The sequence below is a fragment of the Melitaea cinxia genome, chromosome 3 (genome assembly GCF_905220565.1).
Source record: "Melitaea cinxia chromosome 3, ilMelCinx1.1, whole genome shotgun sequence".
Taxonomy (NCBI): domain Eukaryota; kingdom Metazoa; phylum Arthropoda; class Insecta; order Lepidoptera; family Nymphalidae; genus Melitaea; species Melitaea cinxia.
This window is the reverse complement of record NC_059396.1, coordinates 46,514-70,485: the sequence shown is the minus strand read 5'-3', so window position 1 is coordinate 70,485 and position 23,972 is coordinate 46,514. Positions and strand designations below refer to the sequence as shown.

The 23,972-nt window shown below is 40.5% G+C and overlaps 2 protein-coding genes across 2 annotated transcripts; both read left to right on the top strand.

The window, feature by feature from the left end:
* Positions 1 to 406: 406 nt before the first annotated feature.
* On the top strand, positions 407 to 6,950 carry LOC123669667. Its single transcript, XM_045603258.1, has 8 exons — positions 407 to 674; positions 1,323 to 1,483; positions 1,915 to 2,264; positions 3,973 to 4,099; positions 4,180 to 4,253; positions 5,082 to 5,199; positions 6,027 to 6,325; positions 6,712 to 6,950. The coding sequence occupies exons 1-8, from the start codon at positions 407 to 409 to the stop codon at positions 6,866 to 6,868; spliced, it is 1,554 nt and encodes a 517-aa protein (XP_045459214.1). The 3' UTR covers positions 6,869 to 6,950.
* On the top strand, positions 6,945 to 9,983 carry LOC123669666. Its single transcript, XM_045603257.1, has 4 exons — positions 6,945 to 6,964; positions 7,182 to 7,344; positions 8,223 to 8,462; positions 8,536 to 9,983. Exons 1-4 carry the CDS (start codon positions 6,945 to 6,947, stop codon positions 9,874 to 9,876), a joined length of 1,764 nt encoding a protein of 587 aa, XP_045459213.1. The 3' UTR covers positions 9,877 to 9,983.
* Positions 9,984 to 23,972: the final 13,989 nt, after the last annotated feature.

Below are 23,972 nucleotides of genomic sequence, written 5' to 3'. Positions count from 1 at the left end.
TAAGAATACTTCGCATGTGGTTGTTTGATGCTTTAAATTATCTTTCAAAATATTATGGCGTTTCATTGACCTTAGCGGCAGCTAGCGCATGCCGAGTGAAGTATGTATATTAAACACTATATTTTGTTATGACCAATTAATTTCACATATTTATTATAATATAACGAGCAATAATTCATATATTTTCTACAATTGTAATAAAAAAGTACAAATAATAAAATCAGCGCACAATCGTCAGTCTCGCATCTTCGGAACGCACGCGGAGCTAAAAATAAGACGGAGCACACGACGCACGTGCGCGCTCACACGTCTCGCGTAACTAGAGCGGCCGGCGGCCGGCTGCGTCTGTATTACTACGATAATGACTTTACGGACATGACACAGTGTTATAAAAGCCGCGGCCAACATGGAGGAAGAAGTGCACGACCGAACTCAAAACGAGGGCTGTAGGCTCTGGCAAGGCGTGGGCGAGTACGAGGCGCACGCCGCCGTGGTCCTGGGCTGCGTGTTCGCGCGGCTGCCGGCGGCCGAGCTGTGGCGCTGCGGCGGCGTGTGCCGCGCCTGGCGCCGCGCCGCCGCCGACCGCGCGCTGTGGCGCCGCGCGCTGCTGCCGCGCGCCGGCCCACGCGCGCTGCGGGCGCTACAAGAGACGCAGAGCGCTATCGACCACAAAGGTACACGTTATTTTCACCCGAATTGGCGCCTGCGAAGCGCATGAATGTCATGTGATAACTAAGATAAGGTCGGATATATCCTGCTCCAAATTTGGAGCAGTCCGACTGAAGAAGTACTTTGACCTTACAGAAGATAATACTACACAGCCCTACTAGCCCTACCATTACTACCTATTTACTTAATGAATAGAGATATTCAATAAATAATTTGCTGTGTGGTTACGGCTTGCTGTGTGATTACGGCAGTAAACAATATAGCCATCCCCCCTCTTCTCGTGGGTGTCGTAAGAGGTAACTAAGGGATAACAAAGTCCCACTATCACCTTGGAACTTGTAAAGCCTAGCGATGGCGGGATAACGATCCAACTGATGGCACAGGCCGAAGACGGGCAGCAGCATCCTCCGTGCGACAAGGCCAGCTCACTGTGGTCACCAACCCGCCTGCCCAGCGAAGTAACTATGGGCAAAACACATGAGTTCACGGCATTTTTTGACGTGAATTTGTGGACACCTATGTCCAGCAATGGACTGCGCAGGCTGAAGTGATGATGATGGTGAAGATGATGATGATGAAGATGATGATGAAGATGATGATGATGATGATGATGATGATGCTGATGATGGTGATGATTCAATAAAATGTTCCAGGACACGAATGGTCGTGGCGCACGGAGTACGCGCTGCAAGCGGCGCGCTGGCGGCGCTGCGGGCGGCTGGTGGGCGGCGCGGGCGCGGCGCCGCTGCAGTGCGCAGCGCTGCACAGTGACGACGCCTGCCTAGCGCTCGTCGATGAAGACTCGACCGTCACGGTAACAAACTTATTGATTGTTATTATGATTAATATTATAACAAAATAATAAAACAGTTTTTATTTTGCTCAAATTATGTAGTTTACATTTATCTAGAAGCCCTGCGACCCGTGCTAGCTTAAAAAAGCTCTGTTACAGGCCACAGTGTCTTCCCCAAAAATTGGTTTATTGTTACATAATCAGACTGCGTACAGATAGCGAAAACATAAATGAAACTAGTCTATATACCAAGATGGCAACAACACAATAATAAAACAAAAATTATAAATAGGTACAAAATTTGAAAACAAAAAGGTTAACAATTATTAAAGTATGGAAAAAAATGTTTTTCATTAGTGTGTGCTTAATTAGCACAATTAGCAAAGCTTATACAAACATATTTAATATTATAAAAACAAAGTACTCATATTATATACATTTTTACCGCTTAGATCTGGGAGCACACGGGCTCCGTCGACCGCGAGGACGCGGCTAAGGAGTGGACGCTGCGCTGGAACGGCGCGGCGAGCGCGCAGTGGCGCGGCGTGGCGCAAGCGCAGTGGGCGCCGCGCGCGCGCCGCTTGCTGCTCGCCGGCCAGCTGGCGCTCGTCGAGCGCTACGAGATACTCGTCCTCCACTTCGACGGTATTAAGCTTTACAGTTTTGAATCAGTTTTTTTTAAGAACGATTCTGTTGTCTCTGGGTTTCGTTATAAACAACCGGACACATCTCATTCATATTACGAGTATATTTTAAGGAATTACAAACGTTTGTTAAAATTACAAAATTTACATCATTACAAGTGATGGATGGAATGAATGGATGTACTGTGTGGCTACGGTACTAAAGAATATAGCCACCCCCTCTCTTCCCGTGGGTGTCGTAAGAGGCGACTAAGGGATAACACAGTTCCGCTACCACCTTGGAACTTAAAAAGCCGACTGGTGGTGGGATAGCCATCCAACTGCTGGCTTTGAAATATACAGACCGAAGACGAGCAGCAGCGTCTTCGGTGCGACAAAGCCAGTACTGCGGTCACCAACCCGCCTGCCCAGGGTGGTGACTATGGGCAAAACACATGAGTTCACGTTATTTTTGGCGTAAACTTGTGGAGGCCTATGTCCAGCAGTGGATTGTATAGGTTGTAATGATGATGATGATGATGGATGGAAAACAATTATCGGACAATGATAGGAAATTAGGAAAAATGTGAATAACAATTGATTTTAGTAAAAAAAAATATCTTTTCTTTTTGTCTACTTTTGTATGGTATGAATAACCGGTTTTACTAATCGCTTATTTCATGTTCAAAAATTAAAAATATCTTTATTCAAATAGGCTTCAAAAGCACCTTCGAATCGTCATTTTACAAATAAAAATGTTATCGATTTTTAAAAGTGAAGCTACCCGTTAATGCGCCATGCAAATATAGTGACGTAATTACAGTAAACAAGGTATTCGATAGTCGACACATAATTATTTTTCTACAATATTTATTCAGGAAATCTATCTGAACGAGGAATTAGTTTTGGCTTACAGTATTTTTTTAAAACTGCACGATATGCAAGCGCAATGAAATCTACACATCACGCCATCTATTAGCGAGCTTAGGAGCTTAACTTTTCAATACGTTATGTAGGTGGATAGTGGCTAGTTCATTGATATAGGTATCAAATAATATCATTTTAAAAATCAATTATTGCTTTTAATAATTGATTATTTTCACTGTGATATTACTCCATTTAGAAATTTTAAAATGAATTTTTGTTTTTATGATATTATATTTTACACAAAATAAATAGTACGGGAAGCGCTTATACTCAAACCTCTATATTTTTGTAACAATATACACAATATTTATACAGAATACACATCAAAGTATAAATTAAATATCATTTTAAGCCTTGTCTTAAAAATACTATCATTGTAGTAAGAATCGATTAAATAAATATTAAATTGGACGGAACATTTTGAATGTATGAATGATTGCAAAATAACGCGAGAACCACTTGACGAAATAAGCTAATTTTTTTATTATATCAGGAACCTATTGACTTAGTAGCCAATAGTTCGTTTTTTTTTTATTATGTTTGCAATAACGCAATCGTTAACTTTACGGAAACTGAATTATAAATAATTGTATCTTTATGAGAGGTAAAGTCATTAATTTATCTAATGAATACAACTGGGACTACTGCACTTATGGAATTTCCAAACGTTTAATTTAATCGAATAAAAATAAATTAGCTCAAAGGTCCGTCGCGTACGCTTAAAACAGTCCATTTAGCGGTCTACCTGATTTCAAAAGATAAATATGAAATAACAGCACTCGAACACCTGGCAATAAAATCCGCTAACGACAACTTGTAAGGTTTAGTCGTTCGTCTTGGTCGGTCGAGGCGGTGTCGTTGTTAGCGCACTGCCGCGTGCCGTTGCGACAACCCAGAGAGTCAATGAGCAACATGAGAGCGCTAGCGCCTCGCAGAGCAGTGGCGCGGGCGCGTGGCGAGCCGCGGCGCGAGCGGGCCGGGCGGCGCGGCGTGCTGGGTGCGCGACGACGCCTTCCTGGCGCCGCGCCTGCGCCTGCTGGCGCCGCGCCGGGCCTGCACCACGCTGTGGCTCAACGCCGCCACACAGGTCGCCTCGGAAGCTTTTTTATTTATAATCTATGAAACTAAAAATGTAGTCATAACGCATAATTATTATATTGCTTCTAGGAAATTTATTCCGAGTTCGCCGCGGTAGCTACACCACTTCTGCGGATCTACAACGAAGCCGCTGCACATATATCGTAGGACTCTTTAAAAGTTTTTGACCTTTTGTTTAAGTCTCAGTGTATGTGAGTATGAACGTTTGTTAGGGTGGAATAACCTTTAACCGATTGAGTTGAAATTTTGTAAACGTTTTTGTATGCGTAAACATTTATTTTATTCTTTTAAGCGCATTTATATAAAAAATTGTTCTTTAAACAGATTATCCTTTAAATTTTTTATTACTTTTGATTATGTTATCTTTACATATAAATAAATGGTTGGAAAGTCAAAACTGTACACTGAATATTTTTTTTAAAGAATACTTGGGGTGTGATTTACAACCGATACCGAAGCCAAAAATATAGTTTTTAGAATTTTTGTCTGTTTGTCTGTATGTATGTCCGGGATAAACTCAAAAAGTACTGCATGGATTTACTTCAAATTTGGCACGAATATTATTAAGAAGTCGGGTCAACATATAGGATACATTTACCACGCTATCACCTACAGGGAACGAGCAGTGAACCTTTATTTCTTCAACGCATTCTGTAACAACGTGTAATCTAACGACGCATATTTGAATGTTGTTGTTATTATGTTAATAATAACCATGCTATAAGCTAGCTTCACACTATAAACAAATACATTCTATAGTATATTTAGTATCAGCATTGCACCCGTGCGAAGCCGGGGCGGGTCGCTAGTATATAATATAAACCTTAAAAATGGAAACAATTCCTACTTAGGTACAAATAGCTTCTTAGATAATCGAGTTAGCAAAGTAAACAAAAACTAGCTTTATTATGCAGTAAATAAGTAGCTAAAGATTAAAACATAATCATACGCGTCAATAATATACGTGACAGACACATCCTTGTGGCAGAAGTACCCAGCGAAGAAGCGACGGACTCTCAAACGAAGACAAATGAAGACGCAGAGTTTCACAGCGAGCCGACCGCGCCGTACTTCGTTGCTCTCCGCCCGGTGAGACCGTAGTCACATACGGAGTACATGTACCTTTATATATAATATAGATGTATCTGAAAACCGGTCTTTCGGTAAAGGGTTGCCATCTTGCTTGTATTTCTGGTGATGCAGGAGGACCGTACGCGTTAAGTAAAGCTTCTTTACGCACACTTGACTTGGAGAGTAATCCGTTGAATGCGTGACGAGAGCGTTACATAAAGTGTGATTGCGTGAGGTGAATAGCGAAAGAGAGAGGTGCGAGCAAACTTTTTTTTCTCACTTCCTCTCATAATTCATAAAATATTTCATAATAAATATCTCACGCCGAACAGTATTTCTTATGTTATATCTGCTATTTATAGTACAGCGCTATTTAAATGCGTACAACGCCATCTATCGTCGAAAAGCAGTATTGCGTTGAACTGAGTTAACAATGCTATAGAAAATTTCAATACATTCTTACTATAATATGAATTATATCAAATAACAAAACATGCTACGATTTATTACAGTATTAAACACCTATTGTGCATTGTGCAGGCCTGTTGCTAAAGAGGTTTTACTTCAGTCGTGTGATCTAAAGCACACTGATTTAATTTATCACTCTATTGATGAGAAAATTAAAAAAAAAATACCGGATGTGCCAAATATCTGTTGTATAAGCCTGAAAAGCAATTTAGCACTCGCATTAACAAGTTATATTATTTCCAATTAAAACTTTGACTTTACAAATATTCGGACTCTTATATAGATTTCGTGGAGAAATGTATTATTTGTTTTACTGACACTAACAATAAATATTTGATGTACGTTCTGTATTTTACTTAAATGAATGACTCTTTTAGAAAAAAATATCGAAGGATAAGCAGCGGCAAATTTTGATAGCGGCGGGAGGTGTGGCGGGTGGACCGCGGGGCCAGGCACAGGCGCTGTTGGCGTGGGAGCTGCCGGCGCTGGAGTTGCCCATGATGTGGGTGGACGACGTGCTGGAGCAGCGCGTGCAGGCGCGCCGGACCCGGCCGCGCGCGCCCGACGTCGAGCCCGACCCTGCGCCCTCGGAGGACGACGTGCGCGCGCTCTGCAGCGCGCCCGCTGCCGTCTGCCGGCTGCAGGCGCGGGTGCTAGGGGTCGTGCTGCACCCTAGGTAGTTGTCCCACATTCTACTTTCAAACAAACAATGCTTTGAAGGTTCTTGAACGAACGAAATATTTTATGTCAAATTTATTTATTGATCCCGATTTTAAATTGAATACTTGTGATTACGATTTGCTATCAAAAAAAAAAAAAAAAAAAAAATAGAAATTTTCCGACATTTTTAAATGACTGGATAAAAGAAGTTCTTAATTCAGATGTATTTTTTTTTATTTGAGTTTGATGATTTTTTAAATCAAAAACTGGCGCTCGTCTTGTGGTCCCATTTTAATTTATAAGAATGCGTATTTAATTGCTCGTTGTACAGATTACCTGCGTCGTATTACTTGTCGTCATTTAAGTGTATATATTTTAAAATTGAATATACGTTTAACCAAGCGGTGGCTGCGTGTGGGCGACGACCGCGGCGGGCGTGTCGTGCGTGTCGCTGCCCGCGCTGGCGCCGCTGCTGCACCTGCCGCACGCCGCGCCCGAGCCGGCCCTGTCGCCGCACTACCTGCTGCCCTGCGTAGACGAAGACTACTTCGTGACGTAAATTTATTTTGAATTCGTTCTGAATCGTGTCAAGCAATATAATTATACTATCATAATACTTCATTAAAACTAATTTCATGTCTTTTTATTTATTTAAGTTTGCTACCAATTGTTATAATTAAACTTTGATGTGTCAAATAATAAGATGTGTTAAGAATAAAATAATAAACAATAAATAAAATTATGTCAAGATTATAATGCAGAAATTAATTTATGATAGTATTTGACTAAATTAAATCGTAAAATTTACTAACATTCATAAAGGGAATTTAATTCATAAAATGGACTCAAATGTCGTGATGACCTGCGCGCAGGCCGGCGGGCGGCGGCTCGGGGCGCGTGTGCGTGTGGGCGGTGCGCGGCGCTCGGCGCGGCCCGCAGCTGGCGCACGCGCGCGCCGCCGCCGCCGCCTTCCTGCCGCGCCGAGTGCGCGCCGCGCCGCGCCGCCTGCTCGTGCTCACCGCCGACGGCCTTCATGTACGCTTCGCAACATTCTCGACCAACCCTCCCAGTTACACTCTACTTTCAGTTTCTTTTTTTTCGTAACTTTCATTCTATTTTGGAGATTCAAACTTATTTATAAACTATTGTGTCATCCTTATTTGAGAATTAATATTATTGAAACAATGTACTAAATATTCGGACCAAATTATTGTTTGAAATATTATACTTTCTTTTCTCTTTTAACAGTGTTAATACTATATTATTTACCAGATTTGGGAGAACTTGCTCAACTGAGGCTGAGTTTAAACGTTTGACTCTGCGACCAAGCAATAAGTAAAAGGCAAGTTTATACGCTTTAGCATGTAATATCCCACTGTTGGGCATAGGCCTCTTTCCCCATGTAGAAGAAGGATTAGAGCTTAATCCACCAACGGCTTAACGTGCTCTCCGAGGCACGGTGGGGAGACCCACAAAGACTGCACAAACACCAAGATCACGGCAATTATCTGTATGACCTATACAAATATTTGTCACGTGCGGGGCTCGAACCCGCAACCGCCAACATAACAGCCACAAACCATTGCGCCAACGCGGCAAGTTTACATTCTTAAATATATATGTTTTTCAATGTATCTAGTACTAACCTCGTTTTATGCTAAAAATAGATAACCTACACGCACTATTTAAAAAAATTCGCAGCCAACGAGATTTAGCGGCCTTATAGATCGAACACCGACTATATCAAATATCCCTATATCGAAACAATACAGTCGACACACAAGATGGCCCTGCACGATGCACCTCGCGCCCTGTCTCATTACGCTCGTTTCGGCCGACTGGTAACTTTGAAACTCTGAGACGACTGGTATGTGAATCAAATAAAATGTTTGCGTCATTTTGAATCGTTACAGATAGTCCGAAGCCTGACCGGCGGCACAGAAGGTGGAGCGCGACGTGGATCGTGCACGCCCGCCGCCGCGCCGCCGTGCGCGCCGTGCACGAGCGCGCCGCGGCCGCCGTGCCGCGCGCGCTCGCCCGCCGCCCCGCGCGGCGAGCGCGTCGTGTGCTGCGCGCCGCGCGCCCGCCCGCGCCCTCCCTGCGCCGCGCCCGACCCGCCGCCTCCGGTCACTTGTAAAAACAATCCACATCGGGTAAATATCAATCCTTATGGCTCTAGTAGCACGAGTATTGTGTTATATATCTTATTCAACTTCTCTGTGGCAGGGGAAGCGGTTTGTAAAATGTAGCGAGGAACTGAAAGGTGATTGCGGAGCTCCACTGGACCGAGTGGCGATGCGCCTGGCGGCCGCCGAGCGCGTCCGTCGATTGGATTACGAACGAGAAGTAGCGGAGCGCGAACCTCCGTCAGCTCCCGTCGCAGAGCCGTACAAACTCGCCGGTGAACACGAGTGTTTGAGGGCGACAGATGGCCGTGATTATACGGTATCAAAACCACAAAACGCACCTAGCCGCTGCAGTTCTAACCGCGAACCCCCACCGCCTTGTCCGATAGATTTAAAACCCTCCGATGCATGCGAAATCAGCCGTGGACAACATCTTGATCCTTGTGAGCATCAACCGCGCGTCTTTCTCGAAATAGATCGAAGTTCCAATGCCCGATCTACCGCTCCAGAGAAACAAAGTAATGATACGAGCGAAACTAGTAAAACCCCTCCTAAACCGTCGTCTTCTGCAGGACGTTTTACTACACGTATACTTGAAAGTCTAAAACGAAGTGGAAGTACTGTTTGTCCTCGAAAATCGACTTCTGAGAAAACTATAACTCGATCTGTCGATAACAGCTGGTGTGAAAATTTGCCACCTCCGAAAAGTGTCCCGGTGAGCTGTAAGGAGCAATCGCTTACTGAACGCCTACGACAAAGGCCTGGTGGGAAATCCAGTCAACATTGTAATCCGAAACGTAATATGCACACAAAAACATCGAATACACCTTGTTCCTCTAAAACTAGTGCTCGTTTACAAGAAAACACGAAGCAAGATAAATCAAAATCTTCGTGGCATGAAAGGGCAGAGTTGAAAGAAGCAGGTCAAGGACGCGTGGTCCCAGCACATAAAAAGGAACAGAAAAATCGAAAAATGGGTGCCGGCGGCCTTGAGCTAAATGTCCCTCCCAACACGGAAGCTGTACGAGTTCGAGTGTCACTTGATTTTAAAGCTGTTGATACCAATGGACGTTGTATAAACCCTGTAATAGAAGATGACACAAATTCGCGAACTTTATCATCATGTCATAGTATTGGAGGATCCAATTCATGGTTGTCGATAAAAAATCTTCAAAAAAAATTTTCACGTAAAAAAGATACTTCCACAGAGGTGAAAACACAAGATAGTAATCGTATATGTGCACGTCCAAATGGAACTAAGAAAGCTATTCCAGAAAAACAGTCTGATTGTTCTGTGGGCCAGAGAAATAAACAAACTAATGACTCTAGCTCAAACACACCAATATCACAGAGACCTTGTCCTCCGTCGCCGTGCACTCCGCGGACTCAGGAACCCAAATCTCGATTTGCGTCCACTCGGGACTTTCTCATAGTTCTCTAACTGTCAACGACTGTAACACATGCATATATTATGTCTGCCAAACTTTGTCACTAATTCAAGCTTTTGTAAATTTTCCTTAATTTGGAATAAATGAATAAACAAGTGTCTTAGAATCTATTATTTTCCTTTGAGAAATTACTAACAATAGAGTTTAACAAATAATCGGTGGCGCCATTTAGATGAGTAATTATGAAATATAAAATAAAAGGTTTTAAATGGTCGGTCATATTTGACCTTAATATTTATATTACTTTATGTTTCTTTTATAACTATTACTTTGCTGTATATCGGTCCAAATAAATAAATATCAATTTAGGCTAAGCAGTGTGTGGCTGTTGCGCTGGCGGTTGCGGGTTCGATCCCCGCACATAAATAATTATTTGTATTGGCCATATACATATTTGCCGTGGTCTGGGTGTTTGTGCGGTCCTTGTTGGTTACCCCACCGTGCCTCGAAGAGCAAGTTAAGCCGTAAGTCTCGATTGTTATCATGTACACCTGATAACGATCATCACTCATAATAGGGAATATATCCGCGAACCCGCATTGGAGCAGCGTGGTGGATTAAGCTCTGATCCTTTTCCTACATGGGGAGAGAGGCCTATAGCGAAGTCAAATATTATTAATATCTTTTAGCCGCACAATGTGTTAACAATTTGTGATTTTGAAAGCTTTCGCATGTGTTTAGACCAGAAGTTAGTATCAATGACGTGTGATAAAAAGCGGCTATAAGACAGGCATTAAAGTTGCTTACCATTGAAACAGACGACCTTCTCTGTATAATATGTTATAAGATATGTATTTAACTAATATACTATATTTGGCTATGTGTGTTTGTAAAATAAAACAAATAGTCTTACCTACTTGAACTAGTTATGTCGCTAACGGTAGGTTGGTGCAACACGTACTGCGGTGACTGCCACGAAGAAATCACTTTAGTTTCGTTTTTTTTTTTTTTTTTTGTAACGTAGTTACTTATGGGGCGTTGCGGAGGGGTACCCTAGACCGCAAAAAACGTCCGTAACTTTAAAAATGAAAGCGTAAGATTTTTATGTATCATCATTACATATTATAAAACAAAGTCACTTCCCGTTGTCGGCCTGTCCCTGTGTATACTTAGATCTTTAAAACTACGCAACGGATTTTCATGCGATTTTTTAAAAAAATAAGAGTGATTCAAGAGAAAGATATATAATAATGTAGTGAAACACTGATAATTTTAGAGGTTTCTAATGTGATGTCGTAAATAAACACATTTATTTACGCTTACATTGCATTACATTACCTTTGCTTCATACGCTGGCGACAAATTGAGAATGAATTTATATTGTACTCTGATGGATCGATACCTGCACTCTTGAGCGTTGATGTCGAAAAATAGTTACTTTCCTGTCACTTAATTTAACAAAGCCGAGGCTTGCGGATAAGCGCTCATCAAAGATGTTCTTTCTGCCGCGATTGCGTTTGAGTGAGACTTCTAAATCTACCGTCAAAGGTCCCGCTCTCACTAAAACTTCGGACGTTGAACTTTTACTTTCATTACCACCACAGACTGCTAGTCGAATATGTAGTGTAGTAACATTTAGTTTATAAGACATGTATTTTCATTATATGTAGGCAGAATAAATCAGAGCGTTGTCCGGAACACTTGTGCGCCTTTTACTGTATCTCCCCGTACCTCACACCTCATGGCGACCCTGCCATGCCGTGGCGGTTGCGAGTGTCGGGTGACCGGCGCAAAACGCAAACGCGACGGATTCCAGTGTGCCTCGGTGCAACTTTTAAAGAATTTATAATTTATAACGAGCAGTGAATAAAGTGAAACTTTCATTAAAACTATATCTAATTAATAAATAATATGGGGAAAAATTACTCGAAAAACGAAGATAAGGAAATATTAATAACGCAGAATGCCGCTGCAGGGAGTAACACTGGAGGAATTACAGAAATCGAAAGTAACATAAAAACGAGTAATATTTTAATCACCGTGGCCCTAATAATTTTTATTTGTACTATGGTTTACTTGGCATGGAAAAGCTGGAGAAATAAAGAAAGAAAATGGATAGAAAAAAGAATGCAGTCTGAATTTTTTACGAGAATTCGGCAGAGGTTTTCTGGCAGATTCAACCCTACAAACGCTGACGGAGGAGATACGGTATAGTGAAAAGTGAATAGTGAAAGTAAAAAGTTAAAAAGTAATAATAATATAAATGAAAAGTGAAAATATGTGAAGTGAAAACCTTTCCCTCCCCTCTATTGTTAATTTCTGTGTATAGATTTCATACCATATTTACGTAAAATATGTAAGAACTATGTGTAATATTGACTGTAAGTTTAAAACTATATGGAAAAAGAATTAGAAATTATTTTAAATAAGTTAAGTGAAATTCAAATTGATTTAAGGAAATTAGGTCCCACTAGAAGATTACAATATACAGATAATGTGAATAAAAAAATTGTAAAAGCTGAAAAACTATTTCGTGAATATAAAGATATTATTAATATTTTTAACGAACAAAAATGTAAAGTTGAATTAAAAGATTATGTTTATGGAATATTAGAACGCATTGAATTAGTATATAATAAAATTTTAAGTTACAAAATTAATTGTGTGGATAGTATAATGGAAAAATCGGAAATAACAAAAATGGATAGGTTCGACTTAAAAACTGCTACTTCTTTAATTCCCGTAATGGATAATACGGAAGAAACTACTGAAAAAATTATTGACGGAATTGAAATGTATGATGAGTATCTTGTAGATTTCACACAGAAAAAATTATTAATTTCATTTGTATTAAAAACCAGGTTAACTAAATGTGCTAAATTAAAATTAAAAAGCGAATATAGTGATGTAAAGAGCTTAATCCATGATATTAGAAATTCTTTATTAACAAAAAAATCAGCAAATGCGATACTTAGCCAATTAAATAACTTATCTCAAAATAATATGTCAATTCATGAGTATGGAGATAAATTATCTGAGTTATTTGTAGGCCTCACTATAGCACAGAGCAACGGAAACCCGAAGGCTTGTGAGATATTGAGACCTATTAATGAAAAATTAGCGATTAAAAGATTTGCAGATGGATTACGTAATAGGCGACTCAGCACAATTATATCAGCTCGAGACTACTCCGAGTTGAAGGATGCAGTCCGTGCTGCTGAAGACGAGGAGTTGGGACAACCTTCATCGTCTAACAATATATTCAACGCGCAAAGAAGAGGTAATCGAATCCCCTACTATAGGTCTTCCCAAAGAGGCAGAGGCGGACGAACCAATAAAACTAATTTTTACTCACATCGTGGACGGAACAACAATCTCAATAATACCCCTCGTACAGGTATGTATGTTAAAAATAATTATAATAATTCAGGATATTATTCTAACAAAAACCACTCGACCCCGACTCGAGGTCCCCGTCGAATTTACAATAGTAGCGGTAACCGTAGTAAGCAAAATATTTGTTCGGTACAACTTGAAGAAGAAAAAACTACTGAACCGAAACAGTTTTTTCGGGACTAAAAATTATATTTTAAATTACGAAAACAATGTAAAATACATATTCTTAAATATCTATAGAAAAAAATGTTCGTGGTTACTAGATACCGGTGCATCTTTATCGGCTATTCGTAGTAGTATATTATCGAAACATACACCGATACATAAAGACCCTATAGTCATTAACGGTATAGGTGGCAAGACATATTCAGAGGGTTATGTTTATTTAACTTTACAGGCGTTAGATGGAACTAATTATGAACACAAATTTTATTTGTTTGAGGAATTACCTTGTAAATCAGATGGAATAATTGGGTTAGATTTTCTAAACAATTTTTATTCGATTATCGATTTAGAGAAAAATATATTAATGTTAACAAATGAAAAACAAAGCCAGATACCATTATATACTTCACCTAAATTATGTACAGACTATATAACGATACCAGCACGATGCGAAACTATTCATTATATAAAGTTAAATTCAGATGTGAAAGAAGATAGTGTGATTGTACAGGAAGAATTACAAGAAAATTTATTTTTAGCTAGTTTAATAGTAAAACCAAAAAATAACATAATACCTATTAGATTAATGAATACTAGTGACAAAGAAATTATTATTCCAATTTTTCAACCTCAGCTATTACCATTAAAAGAGTATAATGTTTGTTCTTTTGATAAGTGTACTTCGAACTCTACACGTGCAAAAACATTGTTGCAATCTTTGAAACTTGATCACTTAGGTACAAGTGAACGTAACAGTATAGAGAGTATTTGTTCAAAGTATGCTGACATATTTTATTTACCCGGTGATAAGCTTACGACTACTAACTTGTGTGAACAATCAATTAATTTGAAACGAAATGTAAATCCAGTTTATATAAAACCATATAGATTACCACATAGTTTAAAACCTGAAGTAGATAAACAAATTAAACAAATGTTAGCTGATGACATAATAGAACCATCACAAAGTGAATGGTCCAGTCCGATATTGTTAGTACCCAAAAAATCAGATGACAAAAATAATAAAAAGTGGAGATTAGTTATAGACTATCGAAAGTTAAATGAAGTAATACAGGATGATAAATTTCCATTACCAAACATAACAGAGATATTGGATTCGTTATCAGGCGCAATTTATTTCTCTCATTTAGACCTAAGTCAATCATATTATCAATGTTCATTAAAACCCGAATCTAGACCAATCACATCATTTACAACTAGTACAGGTCAGTTTCAAATGAAACGTCTACCTATGGGGCTAAAGATCAGTCCCAGCGCTTTCTCTAGAGTCATGTCAGTAGCTATGTCAGGTCTTAACTATATAAATTGTTTTATTTATTTAGACGATTGTGTTTGCTTCGGAAGAAATTTAGAATCACATAATAAAAACTTAATAGAAATTTTCGAACGCTTACGTAAAGTCAATCTCAAACTAAATCCGAGTAAATGTCAATTCTTAAAAACAGAACTATTATATTTAGGCCATACGATATCCTCTAAAGGAATTCAACCAGACCAAGACAAAATTAAGACTATTCAAAATTACCCAATACCGACGAACGTCGATGAGTTGAGACGTTTTGTGGCAATGTGTAATTACTATAGAAAGTTTATTAAAAATTTTGCTGAATTAACTAATTGTTTAAATAAACTTTGTAGGAGGAATGTCAAATATGAGTGGACTGAACAATGTGAGATATCATTTAATATTTTGAAAAATGCTTTAATAAATCCACCCATTCTACAATACCCTGATTTTTCAAAAGAATTTATATTACAAACTGATGCTTCAGGGACAGCAATAGGTGCAGTACTTTGTAATAATAACATGAGAGCTGTAGCATATGCTAGTAGACCTTTGAATAAAGCTGAATTAAATTACCCAACTATACAGAAAGAACTACTTGCCATAGTTTGGAGTGTAAAATATTTTCGACCATATTTATTTGGACGTACTTTTACTATTATGACGGATCATAAACCCCTTATATACCTATTTGGACTAAAAGACCCTTCAAGTAGACTTTTAAAATTTCGGTTAGCACTAGAAGAGTATGATTTTAAAGTAGTATACGTGAAAGGTAAAGAAAATGTAATAGCGGACGCTTTATCGCGAATAAGTATGACTTCCCAAGATTTGAAAGCTATGAATGAAAGTTTATTAGCAGTAACAACAAGAGCACAGGCTAAGAAAGTAAAAGAGGCAGAAAGAAAGAATGAAAGTGGAGATGATAGAATGATAAGCGATATTCCAAGTATTGACCCGAACAATTGGCCTGATCAACCAAGTGTTGTGGAAATACTTAGAATACCGAGTGGATCAGTTGAGTTAAGTTTAATACAAGGGAAAGAACTAAGAAAAATGAAAGAGAAAAAATATATGGATGTCGAATCTGAATGTTTCGCATTTAATAAAAATAAAAATATATTATATGTTAACCTTGATTTTAAAGCACATTATACGCGAGACGTTTTTGTGGAAAAATTGAGGAAAATATGTGAAAAGTTAGAAATTAGAGAAATATGCATTATAAAGAAAGAAGATAACGCGTTATTTATAAGGAGTCTTATAGAAGAAATAAAAAGTAAAAATAAATATAACGGTCCAAGGATTTGTATTTTGAAAGGTATAAAAAGAATAGATAGTGACGAGGAAAAACAATTTATTATGAACGACTATCATCTGCTACCCACAAGCGGACATGCTGGGATTCGCAGAATGGTAAATAACATAAAACGTAAATTCTACTGGCCAGGAATAGAAAATGATGTTAAGAGTTACGTTAGAAAGTGTGAAAAATGTCAAAAAAGTAAACATTCTAGGCATATTAAGGAACCCCTAGTTATTACAACCACAGCTAGTTCTGCTTTGGAAAAAGTTTTTCTAGACATAATAGGTCCATTAGATAGAGATTTAGAAGATAATAAATATATATTAACAATACAATGTGAATTAAGTAAATTTGTAGAGGCATATCCTCTTAGAAATAAGGAAACGGTAAGTATAGCTAAGAATTTTGTGAATAATTTCATTTTAAGGTTCGGAATCCCAAAGGTCATCACTACGGATCGTGGAACTGAATTTATATCGGATACAATGGAACAGGTTTGTAAGTTACTAAATATAGAAAAACTAAGTTCTACTGCATACCATCATCAAACTATTGGTTCTCTTGAAAATGCACATAAACATTTAGGTTCATTTTTGCGCATACAATGTGATAACCATCCAGAGACATGGAGCCAATGGCTACCATTTTGGTGTTTTACATATAATAATACAATTCACTCAAGTACAAGATATGCACCATACGAGTTAGTTTTTGGAAAATCATGTGAAATACCTAGTAGAATTTCTTCTGACATTGAACCTTTATACAATCCAGACAATTACAGTTTAGAATTAAAGTACAGGTTACAGACAGCTAATAGGGATGCGAGAGAAAATTTGTTAAAGTCTAAAGAGAAAAGAAAACAGAAATATGATAAAAAGGTAAATAAAATAAAATACAAACCAAATGATATGTTATTAGTAAAAAATGAAACAGGAGGAAAATTAGATACCTTGTATAATGGCCCGTATTTAGTTATTGAAGAGCAGGAACCGAATGTAAAAATTTTGAGAAATAATAAAATTGAAATTATTCATAAAAATAGAACAAAACTTTTTGTAAAAGATAAATAATTAATGTTTATTTCTAAATCATTTCAAATTATTGTATACTATATTTAGATACATACTAATTGTTTTATTACTATTACTTTTACTTATTAAAACTTTTCATATTTACATTATATACTTATACAAAAAAAAAAAAACTTAATTATGTAATTAATTTTTATTTTTTTATTTTGCCCCGGTGGTGTAGTGTAGTAACATTTAGTTTATAAGACATGTATTTTCATTATATGTAGGCAGAATAAATCAGAGCGTTGTCCGGAACACTTGTGCGCCTTTTACTGTATCTCCCCGTACCTCACACCTCAAATAAGACAGTATGCACTTTTCTCGCAGTGATTCCGTGTAACATTTTTTTTGTCACTAGGTCGGCAAACAAGCGTACGGCTCACCTGATGGTAAGTGATTACCGTAGCTTATAGACACCTACAACACCAAAAGCATCGCAAGCGCGTTTCCGACTCAATCCCCAATCCCCCCAGGAGCTCTGGTCACCTTACTCACCAACAGGAACACAATGCTGCTTGAAAACAGTATTATTTAGCTGTGATCTTCTGTAAGGTCGAGGTGCTACCCTAGTCGGGCTGCTCCATATTTTGAGCAGGAAATTCCTGCTGTGCCCTACCTCAGTTTTTAGTGTAACTGTTTGTTACTGTTTTGGTGCCTATCTCAAGGCGTAACTATTGCGTGCGGGAGTATTTAAGTTCAAAAAAGATAATTGTGTTTGCTCGCAAACGAAAAAAAAAAACAGACTTCAATTACATCGACGAGTAATACAACGTAGATCGACGAAAAAATAGTCAAGTAACTACGCGTCATCAAAGATTACTCAAAAAGTAGTTATCAGATCTTAATAAAATTTATATGTGACCACATGACAAACATCAGCTTTCGATTAAATTAAAAATTATTAAAATCGGTACACCCAGTAAAAAGTTATTGCGGATTTTCAAGAAGTTCCCTCGATTTCTCTGGGATCCCATCATCAGATCCTGGTTTCCTTATCATGGTACTAAACTTGGGATATCTCCTTTCCAACAAAAAAAGAATTATCAAAATCGGTACATCCAGTATAAAGTTATGCGGTATAATACAACGTAGGTCGACGAAAAAAGCGTCAAGTAAAAACGCATTATTAGATATAACTCGAAAGGTAGTTGTTAGATCACACACACCACCTTTCGATTTAAAAAAAAATTGTCGAAATCGGTCCACACGGTCAAAAGTTCTGATGTAACATACATAAAAAAAATAAAAAATAAATACAGTCGAATTGAGAACCTCCTCCTTTTTTGGAAGTCGGTTAAAAATAGGATCGAATAGATGCATCTTTTGTTTTTGCTACTTGTTGACTATTTTTATTTTTTTTTATTCGCACGATTAGTCAGTAATATATATATATTTTTGTACTGCAGCACACACTAATAATATGTTAATTTGTTTATAATCATACGTATAGTTTTAAGGTGTGAGTTCAAACAAGAATTGAGTAAGTTTTATAAACCAGTAATAAATCGCAGGGTCAAACTTTCAACGTTTTTCACATAGCCAATTATATGTCGCTCTTTCAAGAATAACCTTACAAGAAAACATGTTTGTATTGTCTAATGACAAAAAAGCTGTGAACGTTGTATAAAAAGACATTCTGTAGTATAATTATTTTAGTATCAGAATTGCCCGTGCGAAGGCCGGGCGGGTCGCCTAGTTTGTAACTAAAAAGTAGCTAGAAAAATTCTGTTTTGCCGTTGTCGTGCTCTCTCAACGTTCTACTTCCTGTCCAAGGTCGTTATGAGCCTTCATACGCCCAACATTAAAAAAAAATATTCTTTATTATTCTTTTATGTAGCTATAATTCAAAGTATATAATACGAAAAAATAAAAATTAAATAAAATTACATGCTTAAGTATGAATATTTTACAATTTAGTTACAATAATTAAAAAAAAAAACAATCAAAAGCACAAAAATTCCTTGGGTGGTTTTATTTTGAAGTAATTATTTAATATGATTGATTGTTCGATCTTCTACTACTTGTACTGTAATATAAACTCTTTGTAATTAAAATAATTTCCTCTTTTTTTTTTTTTTGATTATCTATAAAAGCGTTGTTTTTTTTCTGTTTTAACTATAATTTTTAACGTCATTTATCATCATCGATCAATCATTACAGCCTATACAGTCCACTGCTGGACATAGGCCTCCACAAGTTTACGCCAAAAATAACGTGAACTCATGTGTTTTGCCCATAGTCACCACGCTGGGCAGGCAGGTTGGTGACCGCAGTACTGGCTTTGTCGCACCGAAGACGCTGCTGCCCGTCTTCGGCCTGTGTATTTCAAAGCCAGCATTTGGATGGTTATCCCGCCATCGGTCGGCTTCTTAAGTTTCAAGGCGGTTGTGGAACCTTGTTATCCCTTAGTCGCCTCTTACGACACCCACGGGAAGAGAGGGGGTGGCTAAATTCTTTAGTGCCGTAGCCATACAGCACGTCATTAATTAGCCAACGTCATTTAATGTATTCACAATCGACCTAATAACGAGTACAGTGAGAAATTCTTTCTAGAGTGCTAGGCTTAAAGATTTATATGTTATCAGTGCCATCTACCGTCTTTACTATCCGTGAATATCTCACATTTAAAAATAATGAAATATATATGTGAATAAATAAATAAATAAATGTGGTAATTACCATATATATGGTTATTACATTATGGTAACCTATAATAATAATAATATATATGGTTATTACATTATGGTAAACTTTCTTTGGATATAGATAAACATGCTTAATGTGTGTATGTGTGTGGACTAAATAATAGTCTAACAAAATTAAAAACATAGTCTAGTGAAATAATATTAATTATAAAACAAATATATATGAGTGAAATAATATAAATTGTAAAACAAATATATATAAATATTAGTTATAAAATATATTGCTATTTTTTTTTTTTTTTTTTTTAATTGTAAATATATACTATAATTTATTATAAAGATGAAAAGTTTGCCTTTATTGGAAGGCTATTTTGAGAGACACTAGTACACAGCACCTGCAACATGTATAAACTGGATTGTATTGTGATCGGTATTTAAAGAAATAAATAAAACATAAAATCGTTTTGTCGTCTTCACACTAGATGGCAGTGGTTGTACTTTAAATCGCGCTAACGTTATGATAATCTTAAAACATATGATAATTGGTGGTTTGGTGGTTTGGTGGTTTGGTGGTTTGGTGGTTTGGTGGTTTGGTGGTTTGGTGGTTTGGTGGTTTGGTGGTTTGGTGGTTTGGTGGTTTGGTGGTTTGGTGGTTTGGTGGTTTGGTGGTTTGGTGGTTTGGTGGTTTGGTGGTTTGGTGGTTTCGGTTAGGTTTCGGTTAGGTTTCGGTTAGGTTTCGGTTAGGTTTCGGTTAGGTTTCGGTTAGGTTTCGGTTAGGTTTCGGTTAGGTTTCGGTTAGGTTTCGGTTAGGTTTCGGTTAGGTTTCGGTTAGGTTTCGGTTAGGTTTCGGTTAGGTTTCGGTTAGGTTTCGGTTAGGTTTCGGTTAGGTTTCGGTTAGGTTTCGGTTAGGTTTCGGTTAGGTTTCGGTTAGGTTTCGGTTAGGTTTCGGTTAGGTTTCGGTTAGGTTTCGGTTAGGTTTCGGTTAGGTTTCGGTTAGGTTTCGGTTAGGTTTCGGTTAGGTTTCGGTTAGGTTTCGGTTAGGTTTCGGTTAGGTTTCGGTTAGGTTTCGGTTAGGTTTCGGTTAGGTTTCGGTTAGGTTTCGGTTAGGTTTCGGTTAGGTTTCGGTTAGGTTTCGGTTAGGTTTCGGTTAGGTTTCGGTTAGGTTTCGGTTAGGTTTCGGTTAGGTTTCGGTTAGGTTTCGGTTAGGTTTCGGTTAGGTTTCGGTTAGGTTTCGGTTAGGTTTCGGTTAGGTTTCGGTTAGGTTTCGGTTAGGTTTCGGTTAGGTTTCGGTTAGGTTTCGGTTAGGTTTCGGTTAGGTTTCGGTTAGGTTTCGGTTAGGTTTCGGTTAGGTTTCGGTTAGGTTTCGGTTAGGTTTCGGTTAGGTTTCGGTTAGGTTTCGGTTAGGTTTCGGTTAGGTTTCGGTTAGGTTTCGGTTAGGTTTCGGTTAGGTTTCGGTTAGGTTTCGGTTAGGTTTCGGTTAGGTTTCGGTTAGGTTTCGGTTAGGTTTCGGTTAGGTTTCGGTTAGGTTTCGGTTAGGTTTCGGTTAGGTTTCGGTTAGGTTTCGGTTAGGTTTCGGTTAGGTTTCGGTTAGGTTTCGGTTAGGTTTCGGTTAGGTTTCGGTTAGGTTTCGGTTAGGTTTCGGTTAGGTTTCGGTTAGGTTTCGGTTAGGTTTCGGTTAGGTTTCGGTTAGGTTTCGGTTAGGTTTCGGTTAGGTTTCGGTTAGGTTTCGGTTAGGTTTCGGTTAGGTTTCGGTTAGGTTTCGGTTAGGTTTCGGTTAGGTTTCGGTTAGGTTTCGGTTAGGTTTCGGTTAGGTTTCGGTTAGGTTTCGGTTAGGTTTCGGTTAGGTTTCGGTTAGGTTTCGGTTAGGTTTCGGTTAGGTTTCGGTTAGGTTTCGGTTAGGTTTCGGTTAGGTTTCGGTTAGGTTTCGGTTAGGTTTCGGTTAGGTTTCGGTTAGGTTTCGGTTAGGTTTCGGTTAGGTTTCGGTTAGGTTTCGGTTAGGTTTCGGTTAGGTTTCGGTTAGGTTTCGGTTAGGTTTCGGTTAGGTTTCGGTTAGGTTTCGGTTAGGTTTCGGTTAGGTTTCGGTTAGGTTTCGGTTAGGTTTCGGTTAGGTTTCGGTTAGGTTTCGGTTAGGTTTCGGTTAGGTTTCGGTTAGGTTTCGGTTAGGTTTCGGTTAGGTTTCGGTTAGGTTTCGGTTAGGTTTCGGTTAGGTTTCGGTTAGGTTTCGGTTAGGTTTCGGTTAGGTTTCGGTTAGGTTTCGGTTAGGTTTCGGTTAGGTTTCGGTTAGGTTTCGGTTAGGTTTCGGTTAGGTTTCGGTTAGGTTTCGGTTAGGTTTCGGTTAGGTTTCGGTTAGGTTTCGGTTAGGTTTCGGTTAGGTTTCGGTTAGGTTTCGGTTAGGTTTCGGTTAGGTTTCGGTTAGGTTTCGGTTAGGTTTCGGTTAGGTTTCGGTTAGGTTTCGGTTAGGTTAGGTTAGGTTAAGTTAGGTTAGGTTAGGTTAGGTTCCCAGCCCAGGCCTTTGGAGCCCAGGCCCCAGACTTAGGTCTGGGACCTGGGCTCCAAGGGGAGGAGTTGCTGGACTTCTACTGGGCGCGTCCCCCGGTGGCGGATAGGGGAGTGCCGCCTGCGGTTTCACGACTGCGGGCGGCAGGGGTCTTCGGATCCCCGCGGACCAAAACCAGACGATGTGCTCCGGGTCCCGCTCTGGTCTAGTACTGGGGTGGTCCTGCGAGCGCGGGTGTGTTGGCGCGGAGGCGCGGCTGTGTGTGTGGCGCTGAGACGGCGCGGTGACGTGGGGGTCGGTTTTTCCTTCCCCCACGCGGAGGACGGGGTGGGCGGGTTCGCTCGCCCGCCCTAAGGCGTGCGAGGGCGCTTTCTCGCGCCGAGGCTGCGGTCGGCTGGAGGGCCTTGACTGCGGCCACCCTGGCCTTTGTCGGCTTCGTCGGGCCGACATTGTCCGCCCCGGGCTAGGTGCCTGGTGTCCCGCAACGCCGGGCTAGGCCTGGGGCGCCGGGGCGGCGCGGGATTGTACCCAAAGGCGCAATGCGGGCGGGGGGTGTCCCCCTGCCCGCGGGGGGGGCCACGCGGGCGATGGGTCGGGGGATTCGTCGTCCGACTTGCACGGTCCCCCCAAGGAGGGGAGGGCGCGCTTCGTGTTCGAGTGCGTCCTCCGAGGTGCTTTGCACCGCGGTGGGCCCGAAAGGGCAAGCGCCGGCGGGGTTGCGAAAGAGCTAACAGCGTCCTTGTGACCCCGCCACATAGGCGTACGGCAGAACACACGTGGCGGTTTTTATTCAGTAAAGGGTGTCCATGACGGATTTTCCCCACGTTAAAAAAAAAAAAAAAAAAAAGGTTAGGTTCCCAGGCCCCAGACCTAGGTCTGGGAGGAGTTCCTGGTCTTTTACCTGGGCGCGTCCCCCGGGTGGCGGATAGGGGAGTGCCGCCTGCGTTACTAGCGAGACGCGGGCGGTAGGGGTCCTCGGACCCCCGCGGACCAAAACCAGGGAGGAGGGCGCGAAAGCGCATTGAAGTGCCGGGGCCTTTGGGTCGCGCTTCGGGAGGCGCGAAAGCGCATAGGGGTGTCGAGGCCGTGTGGCGCGCTCCTAGGGAAGGGAAGGTCCTCTGGGCTGGTCCTGGATCACCGGAAGCGTCGTCTTTCGCTCCAGGGGCGGGTCTCGGTCCTGGATTAACTCCGGGGCCGGGGTCGGGTCTCGGTTCCGGATCACCGGGGGCGGGTTTGCGGACTTATGGGGGTCTGCGACTCGTCTTTCGGCCCGGGACGGGACGGGTCTCGGACTCGGATCACCGGGGGCGGGTCTTGCGGACTGACGGTCTTGCCGATTCGTTCCTCGCTCCGAGAATGGGGCTCAGTAAGCCCGTCTTTCGGTTCAGAGGTCGTGCGCGGTGCGGGATGGCACGTAGGTTGCCGTCGGTGAGGGTTTGGCGCTGCGACGCGGCGCGGGGAGGACGTGCGTAGGCGCGTTTGGAGTGCCGGGGCCTTTGGGTCGCGCTCCGGGAGGCGCGGAAGCGCATAGGGGTGTCGAGGCCGTTGGGCGCGCTCCTAAGGAAGGGAAGGTCCTCTGGGCTGGTCCTGGATCACCGGAAACGTTGTCTTCCGCTCCAGGGGCGGGTCTTGGTCCTGGATTAACTCCGGGGCCGGGGTCGGGTCTCGGTCCCGGATCACCGGGGGCGGGTTTGCGGACTTATGGGGGTCTGCGGCTCGTTTTTCGGCCCGGGACGGGACGGGTCTCGGACTTGGATC